Here is a 12186-nt window from a genome sequence, read left to right as displayed (position 1 = left end):
GTTTATGATTCTACAATGAGTTATTACAATGTAAATAACTCATTTACAAAGAAATACGGTTTGTCTTCTTATAACAATATTAAAAACCGAAACATGAAAAAAAAAACAAATAAAGAAAGATTAAAACGCTCCTGAAATAAAAGTGAAAGTTTTCCAACTACTTCAATTTTAATTTCCACAATTGCTGCCTCAGTACATAAGAGCACCACTTGAGCTGTGCCGCTTGTCTAGCCTTAGTTCAACAACCACCATAAAAATCTTTCGCTGTCTAAAGTTTCGGTCTTAGAAAAACATCACACTGCCCACTAAAAAGTAAAATTTGCACTACTAATTTAACCAAACTTCTATATGAAATTCCATCAATATTTTTACTAAAGGAAAGCGTAACATAACTATACAAAACTAACGTATCCCTCATTAACTAAAGAACACGTAAAATATTTCTTGTCCCCACTATTACCACAATAGAAGCGAAATATGATGCATGAATTATATCAAATATAAACCTGTGGGGTATCCATAATTTATAATCATATGACATGTGAGCATATCCAATCAAAGGTTACATACAAGAAATAAGTTGGATCTTCCAAAAATCATTTTTTAAACTTATTGAAGTATGACAGTCCGCAAAAACCCTTTAAGCTATTCACTAACCTCTCTGCTTCATGCTGCCATGCCTCCATCCACAATTGTTAGACCATAAAAAACCAAAATTAACTTTCACTAAAGCAAACAAAGAGAAAGAAAGAGGGAGAAAAATATGATAAAAACTTATTGCAATTGATGGCAGATGACACAAGTCTGAAGAAGGATTTTTTCAATGTTGATTTGTTAGGCATATGAGAATGTTGTTTACAGAGTATATATTTGGTTTGTGATGATGTCTAATGTAAAGTAAATGGGTTTAATTGTGGTTGGTAAATGGGTTTAGGGTATGCATGTTACATTTGAGAGAGTGATTAATGAGAATTAAATGGGTTTAATTTTCTAGAAAATGTTAAGGTAAAAAATAAGGCCAAAGGCACAATATGTTTTTTTAAAAATGATACTAATAGAGATCCTGGTAGTTTGCCGAAGTTTGATTTACATCTTGCATTGGCAGTTATATTTACATTTCTTCTAATTGTTAGAGATGTTTCAATTTCTTTTTCCTCCATAAATAAGGAATTTGAGAGGTTGGAAGTTGGAACAATATAGCTATTTCATTGTGAATTTAACTCAATAGCCAATTTAGATTGGTATGCGTAATGTAGTAAGTTGAAAGTAAACAATAAATTACTCCATGAATAAGAAGAGTGGAGTATTAATTATTGAGTCATTTATGGTGGTTACAATAAAATACATAAAAATTGGGATAAAAGACAAAAAATAGTAAAAAGCTCAAAAAAAGAGAAAAAAGATAAATGTGTTTCTAGGCCATAGAGAAGTGTCACATCACCTTGTCTATGCTTAGCTTTATATTATATATAGATTAAGGATAAATCATTTTCACACATAGACGGATTCAGAATTTGAAGCTTATGAATTCTCAACGATCTCAAATTTATACAATATTAACCAGATAAAGGCACGAGAATAATTCACTACATTTTTAATCTAAGAATTATGCTTCTTTTTCGTGATTTTTGTCAAAATCACTCTTTTGTCTTTTAAATAATGACAGAATCAGTTTGCAGGCCATGATTTGCCTTGACAGTGCCTACTTGTTTTATAAAAGCTAAATGTATGACATTTGTGTGATCATAAAATCACGCCATTAACAGAAAATGAATAGTTTAAAGATAAATTATTTCTAATCATAAAAATATTTTATTATTTTTTGAAGACTAAAGAAAAGTATCACATAAACTAAAGGAGGAGAGAAATCTTTTACTGAGGGGAATCGCTTTCTTTAGTCAAATCTTTTTCCATATTTGATCGCCTAATAAACCAGATAAGTTTGTGGATTTTGCGTTACTGAATTGAAACTTAAATGAAAGGTCATTTATGAAAGTAATTACTGAGATCATCAATATCTTATTAAAACTCTTTACTGTTAGAGCAGAGTACGGCTTCTTTTTTCTTCTTTTGAATTGAGTAATTGGAACTCTATTAACAATCATTTATTAGAAGTAAGTGCCGGTAGACATCAATTTTAAAAATTTGATAGCTTGGTAAAGAAGACAAGTAAAGTCAGTGAAATCGTGATAATTGTGTTAAACATGTCAATGTATATAGAACTTAGGGAAAATAGTCAAATTTATTCTTGAACTTCCTGAAATGGTCTAAAACTGCCATCATCAACAGTTGAGGTCAGATTTACGTTATAAACATGAATTAGATTTTCCCTTATGACTAAGACAAAAACTCTTCAACTCATATGTCTTTACAAGATTTTTTTTTTTTAATATTTATTCTTAAATTATGGGAAACTATATAATTGGCGACTGCATACGAAAACTGCTCTTGCTCACGGCAAATTCATGTTCTGCTACAAATTTAGTTACAATTAGTAATTTTCTTTTAGCCTAGTAGATATTTGAGAATTGGGACAGCAGAAAATATAAAGACTGAGAAAGGGGTCAGATTTGGCATCAATGCCATAAAATGGCAACAAGAAAATGGTATAACAGTTGTGGTGCAGTGATTGTGGAGATGTTTTTGGATGAGGAAATGAGTGTTGACTGATGAGTCCTGAAATAAAGAAACTACTTTATAGCATTTCACTGTCACATTTAATCCAATCATTGCTCGGTCATTCATGCATATTCAATTTAAGAAATAATTGCAGATTTAGTCCAAAAAGTTTCCAAAGATTTTGATTTGGTCCTCAAACTTCAAACTTGGTGAAATCATCCTTGAGCATCAAATTGGTTCCCCACGAGAGTACTATTTTCACTGTCTGATTGATTTGTAGAAAATACGTTATAAATAAGTATTAATTAAAGATATATAATCATCAACTATAGGATTGCGTTTTACATTGAAAATTTGATGAAGTTTTGAGTGTTAAAGATTATATTAATGTCTATATGTTGGTTGGATCAAGAAATATAAAGTAAGAGTTGAGATTTTTGTAAAAAAAAAAAAAAAGAAGACGACATTTTTCGCCCATAAGTAGCTAAGGGACTATCCCCCCTGTTTGATCCTTAAAATGCTATTCGATAGCTGCACATATTTTTGAATAAAATAATACTATATTCTTCGTGCCAAATACAATTACTACTTTTTGATGAGAATAAAGCACTTGCAAATTTGCAATAGTAATACTTAATTAATATGTGAAGACCTATTTAACAATTTTCAGTTCTTACGTGATTAGGTGGAAGACGTGCTTGATGACGAAAAAAAAAAAAACAGCAAATACCGTCGTGCAAACTAGAATGAATACATACCAATAAAGACAATGGTCAATCACTATATGTCATTATACAAATTAAGACATCTATTTTTTTTCCAAGTAAAAGACATCTAAATTTTATATTAAGTGACGACACTTAAAACGGTAAAAGACATCTAATTTTAGAAAATTTCTTTTCTTTTTTTCTTCATATTCTCATGCTATCTTAGTCATGAAGCTTAAAAAATATCGATTTAATGGACATAGGGGTCATTTGATACATGGAATTAGTCTCCTGATTAGATTGACTTGGACTTATCTTCGTGTTTGGTATATGTTATGGTAATTCTTGTAAACAAGAATGTTCTATTGCCTGTAGTTTACCAACATACTTTTAAAACGTTTATTTTATTTATTGTTTCTAAAGTAAGGAAGACGTCTTCAAATGCATTTTCTTTCAAGAAAGTGCCAACCGCAATAGACTAGTAGTAGAGTTTTGACCAAAATAAACTAGAAATAAGACTGCCAAACTAAATCAGATGTAAGACTAGTCCAATCTGGCAAGAGGAATAAAAAAAAACTACAACCTCCCACTTCCACATATAAGCTTACACTTTTTTAACTTTTTGATAGCTATATATCGGAATTGATTAATCCGATGGTATATCTACAACAACCCACCAATAACTTTATCGTTGATGGACAAAATTCAGTACTTTTGACTTAAATTATGTATTAATTATTAACAATCCTCTTATTATGTATATAAACAATTTATCAAAACTCGATAGGCTGCAATTTCTCAAAATCTAAAATTCACAAACTCAAAATTCTATCTTCACATTATTAAGAATACGCCTATACTTTTCCGCAACAATCCACCTTCTACAGTCAACCCTTTCTATAACTGTCATTCGTTATAACAACATTTAACTATAATGGCCTGATTTTCTCCGAAATCAATTTTTTATGTTATATTTTACTTCTCTATAACAATAATGACATTCATTATAGCGGTACACTCTTTGTAAAATTACATTTCTATAACAGTCATACTCAAATATTGTGTAAAAAATATATTATGTATAAAAACAAACGTTAAAATATTTCTGTTAAGCTCTTAGACAACTATTAAGCTCTTAAAGAGTCAACTGTTAAACTCTTAGACCGTCTTCAGGTGAAAGCTATTGAATTTTCTTTTGCTGAAAGTTTAGACAAAAGTCTTCGTCAATTCAAGCGTTATATTATCACTAAGATACTGGAATTTACTAAACAACCTACAATTGTAGAGTTCTGCGTCAAACTTGAAATATTTAAATCCTTAATATTTTTAAATGCATATGTTCCATAGATTTTTATTCTTTATCGGAGTGGTACAACTAGTTATGAATTTATTTGTAATTTATCTTTTAAATTTTTAATTAATGACATATGAAAATCTGTTGAGATTTAAAAATTCACAAGTATATTGTTTTCGTTTACAACATAAAAAGTACAAAAAGTTAAATGTTTGTATATTTCTCTTTATAATAGCTAAATGAAATCTAAATATCGAATGTCAGTATAAATATATAACAGTACCTCACTATAACAGTCATGAAATTTTCGGACAAACGCTGTCACTGTAGAGAGAATTTGACCGTACATTTGAATTATTTCTCTAGCAACAACTTTGTAAACTCAGTAAAATACATTTAAATGTTATTTGCTCCGTTTCATTTTATATGCTCATTTCCTTTCAATTTGTTCTAAAATTTTATTATTTTTCAAATAAAAAAATATCAACACGTGTTCAAACTTTAAAATCGACACGTGTTCAAATTATTTGCAATCTTGTACCGACGCTTCTCATTTTTTCTCTATTTCAATCCCAATCCAATTTACACCTCGTACGTTTTATTTGGTCTAATCTCTAAACTATTATGTGACAGAAATGTCGTTTAGTTAATAAGCTACTACTGTATTATCTTTTAACTGGGGTAGGTTTTTGCTAAATGACGTTTAATCACCTACAGTAAAGAGTACCAATTTGGACATTCAATAAGTGACATGTTGAAAACGAAATTCATAAGCAGAAAATACATTATTCATCTCTCTCTAATTGTTGAAAAAGGAAAAAGCACTTTCACATTCACCAAGCTTCATCGGAGCAACCATTTGCTCTTTATTTCTCTTATATGATCTGGCCTAATAAACGGACGAAATCTCTGCTGGCAAAGATTCCATCCTTGTCCCTCCAGCACTTGGAGGTGGTTGGGTGATGCTTCTTGTTCGAGAAAATGACAAAAATGATCCCTTATGTTTGAGGGTAGGTCAAAATAGCCTATTAAGTATGCACTGGTCAATTTTGATATATTTGTCTAATATCTGTGAAAAGAAAAAGATTTAACCATAATACCAAGACAATCCCATCAAGTCTTAAGATATGGAACACAGAAATGTACACTAAACATTAAAAAGATATAAAGAATAGCATGCACAGACTTTAGAAATGAAATAAAAATAGCAGAAATTATAAAAATTATACTTATAAATGTAAGTTTCTGCTAAATTTCTCTTTATTTTCATAGTTCTCGTCAAATACGACAGATAGAGAGTTTGGTGAATAATTGACATAAACTTAAAGGACAAACTTAAATGACCAAATGCATACATTTGAACCTAAACTCAAAGATAAGGGAGCATTTTGTCATTCTTGTTCTTTCTCTTTACCCTTCATTCGTTGATCCATCGCTCTCTGTTTTGTCCACTAATTCTCTGACTATAGCATCACCATGCCTTTTCTTGTTTTCCCCAATTGAAGTATTAAAATTATTATGGGGTGTGCAACCTCTAAACATGAAGACTTACCGGCGGTGTTACTCTGCCGTGAACGTTGCTCCTTTTTAGACGAAGCTATTCACCACCGTTACGCTTTTGCTGAAGCCCACATAGCTTATCTTCACTCTTTAAAATCCGTTGGCGGTTCACTTCACCGCTTTTTCCAACATGAACTTGAACCCGAATCTTTACCTTCATCCGTTTCTCCTCTTTCTCCGATTCTCAATCGGAAACCTGACCTTTCACAACCTTCCGGTAAAAAACCGGCTGCCGTAATTCACCAACGTCACGATTCTCACTCCAGTTCCGGTTCACACCTTCACTTCCACTCTGAATCCGGTTCAGATGATGATTCCGGCTCAGAATCTTTACATCATCATACTGAAACCCGAACCCCTACTCATGGTAATAATAATAATCCGTATGGTAACCAGTTCACATATGCTGATCATGAAACCCTACCTTTCGAAGTTGGTGGGCCTGGTGGATACGGAGCACCATATCAAGTTGGGTCGGGCAGTGGTGGTGGTGGTGGGTTCGGACCACCATATCAAGCTGGTGGTTTCGGGGCACCATATCAAGTCGAGTCGGGTGTTGGTGGTGGATTCGGGGCACCATATCAAGTCGAGTCGGGTGGTGGTGGGGGGTACGGAGCACCTTATCCAGTCGGGTCGGGTGGTGGTGCTGGGTTCGGAGCACCATATCAAGCTGGTTCCAGTGGGTATATGCGTATGAATTACATGAGGAAACAAGCGACGCCGTCGGTGACTTATCAACAACGACCAATAAGTCCAGCGACTGTTCGTATGGGTGAAGCTTCTTCTTCTTCATATTACCCTTCTCCTTATCCCAATAATTCCAACAACAACCCTAACCCTAATTATCCGGTTTATCCCAATTACGGTGGTGGGCCATACGGTGTTTCATCTCCGCCAGCGCCGCCGTCTGGAGCCGGGCCGTCGACGTCGAAACCGCCACCGCCACCGCCATCTCCACCGAGGAATTCACCTTGGGATTTTCTGAATCCATTCGAGACTCTTGAGAGTACTAATTACGTTACACCGTATACGCCAAGTCGAGATTTGAGGGAAGTGAGGGAAGCAGAAGGTATTCCTGATTTAGAAGAGGAGGATTTTGAGCATGAGGTTGTTAAGGAAGTTCACGGGCATCAGAAGTTTGTCGAAGGCGAAAATGAAGGCCACTTGGTAGAGGAGGAGAGAGAGAAGGAAAGTGATTCGGAGGCGATATATCGTGGGAGGCCAAGTGTTGCGTCGATGGAGAATGAGCAGGACGTGGAGTATGAGGTGCACGTTGTGGATAAGAAAGTGGTAGATGAGGAAGGGAAGTCAAATGTTGGTGGTGGGTTCAAAGCTCGTGCATTTGAGGACGATTCTGATGTTGTGAAGGAGATTCAGGTTCAATTTGAGCGAGCTTCTGAATATGGAAATGAGCTTGCTAAGGTGCTCGAGGTTGGAAAGGTTCCTCACAATCGTAAGCATGCCACATATCAAGGTACTTGATGGTTAGTCATTTCAAGTTTTGATTTTTATTCCTTCCACATATATAGGTACTTGGTAGTTAGTTAGTGATATCAAGTTTTAAGTTTTTATGCCTTCCACATATCTAGGTACTTAGTTGTGATCTCAGTTTTAGTTTTTATGCCTTCCACATATCTATGTACTTCATTGTGACATCAAGTTATGATTTTTTTTGCTATTCATCATTATGCTCGAGAGGTTTGTGGATGACAATAAGGGATTGTTTCTGAATACAGTCTAAGTCTTGCTGTTGCATAGTATACTGGACATGTTAGTAGTTTGATTCACCATTCTCAAAAAAAGAAAAAAGAAAAAAAAAGAAAAAGAAGAGTTAGTAAATTGATTTGAGGCTGTTTCAGTTGATTTTTAACTTCCATTTCTTGGTAATTCGTGGAGACAGTTTCTTCCAAGATGTTGCATGCGATTACCCCTTCATTATCCGTGGTGTCGTCACAACCTTCTACGTCAAAGAGTGCTGAGATTCAGATAGCGGATCCTGTTGCTTCAGATGTGGAAGGAGATGTTACTTCAAGGTACAAGAACCTTTCTTCGACGTTAAACAAGCTGTACCTCTGGGAGAAGAAACTGTATCAGGAGGTTAAGGTATTGTTTCGTTTTGTAGGTAGACTATTTTTTTTCCCATTGTTTGCTATAAACATGCTTTAGACTTCTTTTTCTAATGGAGGGCAGCATTTTTCTGGTATCTTTTTTTTTTTTTTTTTTTCCTTTTGCTCTCTGAGTAGCTCAAGTAATTTGGAGGATTCAAAATGGTTTCTTCCTCATTTGTGATTATTGTCTGATTGCATCTCTTGGTGTGTCTTGCAAGTGGCTAATTGGTGAATTAGAAGCTTGTTATCAAAAAATCTGTGATAATCCAGAGATGCAAGTGCCATAAATCTGAACTTGTTATCATTCTAATGTTATTTGCTAATGTTGTATCTTCATCTGTTGTCATGTTTGTCTCACTCTTAACAGAAATTGTCTGCAAACTTCTGTGGCTAGTCTTGCTTGTATTTCCTCTTTCTGGGAACTTTAATTCTCTTATAGCAGACACCTAATATGCCCCCTTTGGTTTATGATGGATAACCTTGCGTTTCACTTTCGTCAGGCCTTAGATTAGTCCTTTGAGTATTTATCCCCTTCTTACAATTGGAATGTAAAAATATCTTCCCTTCAATCAGAGACCATACCCTCGAGGCAAAGGTAGTTGTAGTGCTAGTTGTAATTCATATTGCCTTGAACATACACGGAACTAGTAATGACAGTGTGTTTCCTGTGATATAATACTTTCCCTTGCTTATGGTGGCTGTTCTGCAGTCTGAGGAGAAGATAAGGGTGCTTCATGAAAGGAAATCTGAAAAGCTGACGCGATTAGATCAAAAGGGTGCTGAGGCTCACAAGATTGACATGACAAGGCAATTGGTTAGAAGTCTCTCTACAAAAATTAGAATTGCGATTCAGGTTGTTGATAAGATCTCTGAGAAGATAAACAAGATGAGGGATGAAGAGTTATGGCCGCAACTGAATGTACTTATTAAGGGGTATGTCTTTTTTCTGAGTCTTCTGGATGAAATGGATACCTTCTATTTAATGAGATATTAAAGAACTTTCTGTCTGGTTTGCCTATCATTAGATTTTATAAATGCACTAGATGAAGAGAAGAAGTGTTGGTTTGCCACATTTTGATTACTGTTTCTGATTTGTATTGCAAGGTTATTGTAATGTCGTCATTGTATGCCCCCAAGCTGCCGCACCATCGAAAGTCTTGTATATTGATCTCCCTGAATGATTTCAAGAAATTGATTTGGATCCCAATGCGATGGTTCTCACTTAATGTACCCTTTCGATGGGCTTTTAGAAATTTCTTGTGATGTGTTCGTCAAGTACTTTTTGTATTTAGTGTGTCACCTGGGTAACTGCTTAAAACTTTTTCATGAGCGTATGGTAATGCCTAAAATGGGCTTGGTTGTTCCTAGTTTTGAGGTGTTAGAGAATGTTTCTGTAGATCTGTGAAACAACCTTTTAATCCTAGTTTCTTTTGGTGCACACATGGTTCCAATTGGTATAGAAGATTGGGTGTCTTTCATAGAGAATCGTGTATCTTTGTATGTTGTCTACTTTTCGGTATACGACTTGTATAGGCGAGGTTTTTTGTGCTCCCAGCTTTAATGAAAGTATTATAACTCACTTTGTTAAAAATTGGCTTGTTTATTAGGATGCGGAAGCTATGACCTACATATTCAGCCCTCTCAAATGTACATTGTAGTTTGTCTTTATTGGAAAGTCAAGGGTGGATGTAAATGTATAGCTGCTTGTGATACTCCTGAAGGGGATTCTTGCTTTCGCTAAAAGCTGAATCAGACATCTGGATCCTATGGGATGCTTTGTGGGATTTATCTTGATATATAATGCCTAGTCCTAGTACTGTTGGAGCGGTTTCAGATTTTACGCTGAACTTTTCTCTCTTTCTAGGCCAAATAGTTATCTAATGTAAGTTTCTCTTATGTGGATTCTATGTAGGTTAAGTAAAATGTGGAAAGGCATGCTTGAGTGTCATCATAACCAATGCCAGGCTATTGGAGAAGCCAAAAGATTAGATGCCATTGCATCTCATAAACACTTGAGTGATGCTCATCTTGAAGCGACTCTGCACCTTGAACAGGAGCTTTTGAACTGGACTTTGAGATTCTCTTGCTGGGTGAATGCACAGAAGGGCTATGTGAAAGCATTAAACACTTGGCTCATGAAATGTCTTTTCTATGTGCCTGAAGAAACAGCCGATGGAAGAGTTCCCTTTTCTCCGGGCAGGATTGGTGCTCCCCCAATTTTTGTCATTTGTAATCAGTGGTCACAAACCATTGAAGGAGTTTCTGAGAAAGAGGTTATTGACCGCATGCGAGATTTTGCATCGAATGTCCTTCAGCTCTGGGAGCGAGATAAACATGAAATGCGGCAAAGGATGATGCTACGCAAGGATATGGAGAGAAAAGTGAAGAGCCTGGAGAGGGAGGACCAGAAGATTCAAAAGGGGATTCATGCACTGGGAAAAAGAATAGTACTTGTTTCTGGGGATGAAAGTGGTCTCTCATTAAATAGGCATGTCGTTTACCAGAGTGACACAAGCAAAAATAGTAGTCTGCAGGCTGGTCTGAGACATATTTTTGAGGCCATGGAAAGGTTTACTGCCAAATCCTTGAAAGTGTACGAGGAGCTTTTGCAACGCATTGAAGAAGATGATCTTGCTTGAAGAACATGAGAAATTATTATTGCATTACCTTGAAAATGTCACTCCTCCTTGGTGCCTGTTATTATGCTACTGTTGGAGGTTATTGATTTTCGAGACAAGGGGACAATGTTAAATGGAGCGACAAAGACCTTGTTGGCTTTCTCTGCTCTTGCTGTAACATCATATCACAGCTTGATCAGTTTCAGTTGGGAATGGAGGTTTATGGCAGATATTATACTGATGATGTGCCTTTGAGGTTGTTGCAATGGGAACTTATTGCCGATGTCAGAACAGATATTCTTGAATCTCCTATTTTGGATGCAGCAGAAAATATCATGTTTTTCAGGTAGGGCTTCGAATCAGACTAGCGATGAACCTGAAAGGAGGAGGGGATTAAATACCCCAGGAAGTCACCCATCTGAGCTAGTGTAGACGTATATTATGAAATACCATGCCTCTGTCAAATTCAAGTATTTATAAGTGTCAGCGGTTGGAGACATTATGACATGCTATGGTTACCTTGGTGCTAAGTGACATGTTCGCTGTTCACCCCATTGGCACCATTTAGGCTTCAAGTGAGCCCTACATGGTGGCCAGCTGGTTCCTATGGCAGATTAGTTAGCCACCAACTAAATTGAGCCAGAAGGGAGACTTTGTGCGCTGTCCTCCTGGAGCTGCTGTTGATTGGTATTTTGAGAAAATGATTGATAGAGATATCTGAGCTATGGCAGGCCGTGTTCACGTACAGACGGGCAGCATCATTGTGATAATAATGCAAATAAGCAAGTGGGGGTGGCATGTAAACTGCAAGCAGGGTCCATCTAAGGAAAATAACATGAAGAGTTGTTCGTTCAAGGCTTACGGTAGTTGGTCATTTTTCAGTTGGATCGAGACTTCACCAGTGGAACATGAGAAGAGGCTGTTTGGAGACGCAAGTCATTGAGACTGCCATGTGCCTGGCACCAGACCAGCCTGAGAACAGAGATATGATACTCGTGTAAGTTAGTTGTATTCAGATTTGTACAGGGGCTTGTTCTTTAAAATTCTGATAATTATCTTAAATTATTGTGTATATAGGACTGGATAGATGACCCAGATATATTTTTTATAATAGATAGTGCATTCTGTCCGCTGATAACTTGTATGGCTAAAGTTTGGACAGCTCCCTTATTCCGCCTTTCAACTTAAGCTAACCCAGAACTTACTGACCGTATGTAACATAAGTCATTTTAGTTGTCCATAACACAGAGATTCTTATTTGAGGTGAGGTGTGTTGAATA

General features: G+C 35.7%; 1 protein-coding gene across 1 annotated transcript; it reads left to right on the top strand.

Moving 5' to 3' along the window:
* The first annotated feature begins 5892 nt into the window (after positions 1-5892).
* On the top strand, positions 5893-12186 carry LOC132599378 (protein ALTERED PHOSPHATE STARVATION RESPONSE 1-like). Its single transcript, XM_060312719.1, has 4 exons — positions 5893-7654; positions 8081-8283; positions 8998-9221; positions 10201-12186. The coding sequence occupies exons 1-4, from the start codon at positions 6139-6141 to the stop codon at positions 10925-10927; spliced, it is 2670 nt and encodes an 889-aa protein (XP_060168702.1). The 5' UTR covers positions 5893-6138; the 3' UTR covers positions 10928-12186.

This window comes from Lycium barbarum, chromosome 6 (genome assembly GCF_019175385.1).
Source record: "Lycium barbarum isolate Lr01 chromosome 6, ASM1917538v2, whole genome shotgun sequence".
In the NCBI taxonomy this organism is placed as follows: Eukaryota; Viridiplantae; Streptophyta; class Magnoliopsida; order Solanales; family Solanaceae; genus Lycium; species Lycium barbarum.
The sequence above is the reverse complement of the archived record's forward strand: the minus strand, read 5'-3'. Positions and strand labels throughout refer to the sequence as shown.

Bases quoted from the DNA above. Each gene is read 5' to 3' on its own strand.
- LOC132599378 (XM_060312719.1), top strand. From the start codon at position 6,139: ATGGGGTGTGCAACCTCTAAACATGAAGACTTACCGGCGGTGTTACTC. The intron at 8,284-8,997 runs GTATTGTTTCGT...GCTGTTCTGCAG, and splicing joins AACTGTATCAGGAGGTTAAG to TCTGAGGAGAAGATAAGGGT. The intron at 9,222-10,200 runs GTATGTCTTTTT...GATTCTATGTAG, and splicing joins CTGAATGTACTTATTAAGGG to GTTAAGTAAAATGTGGAAAG.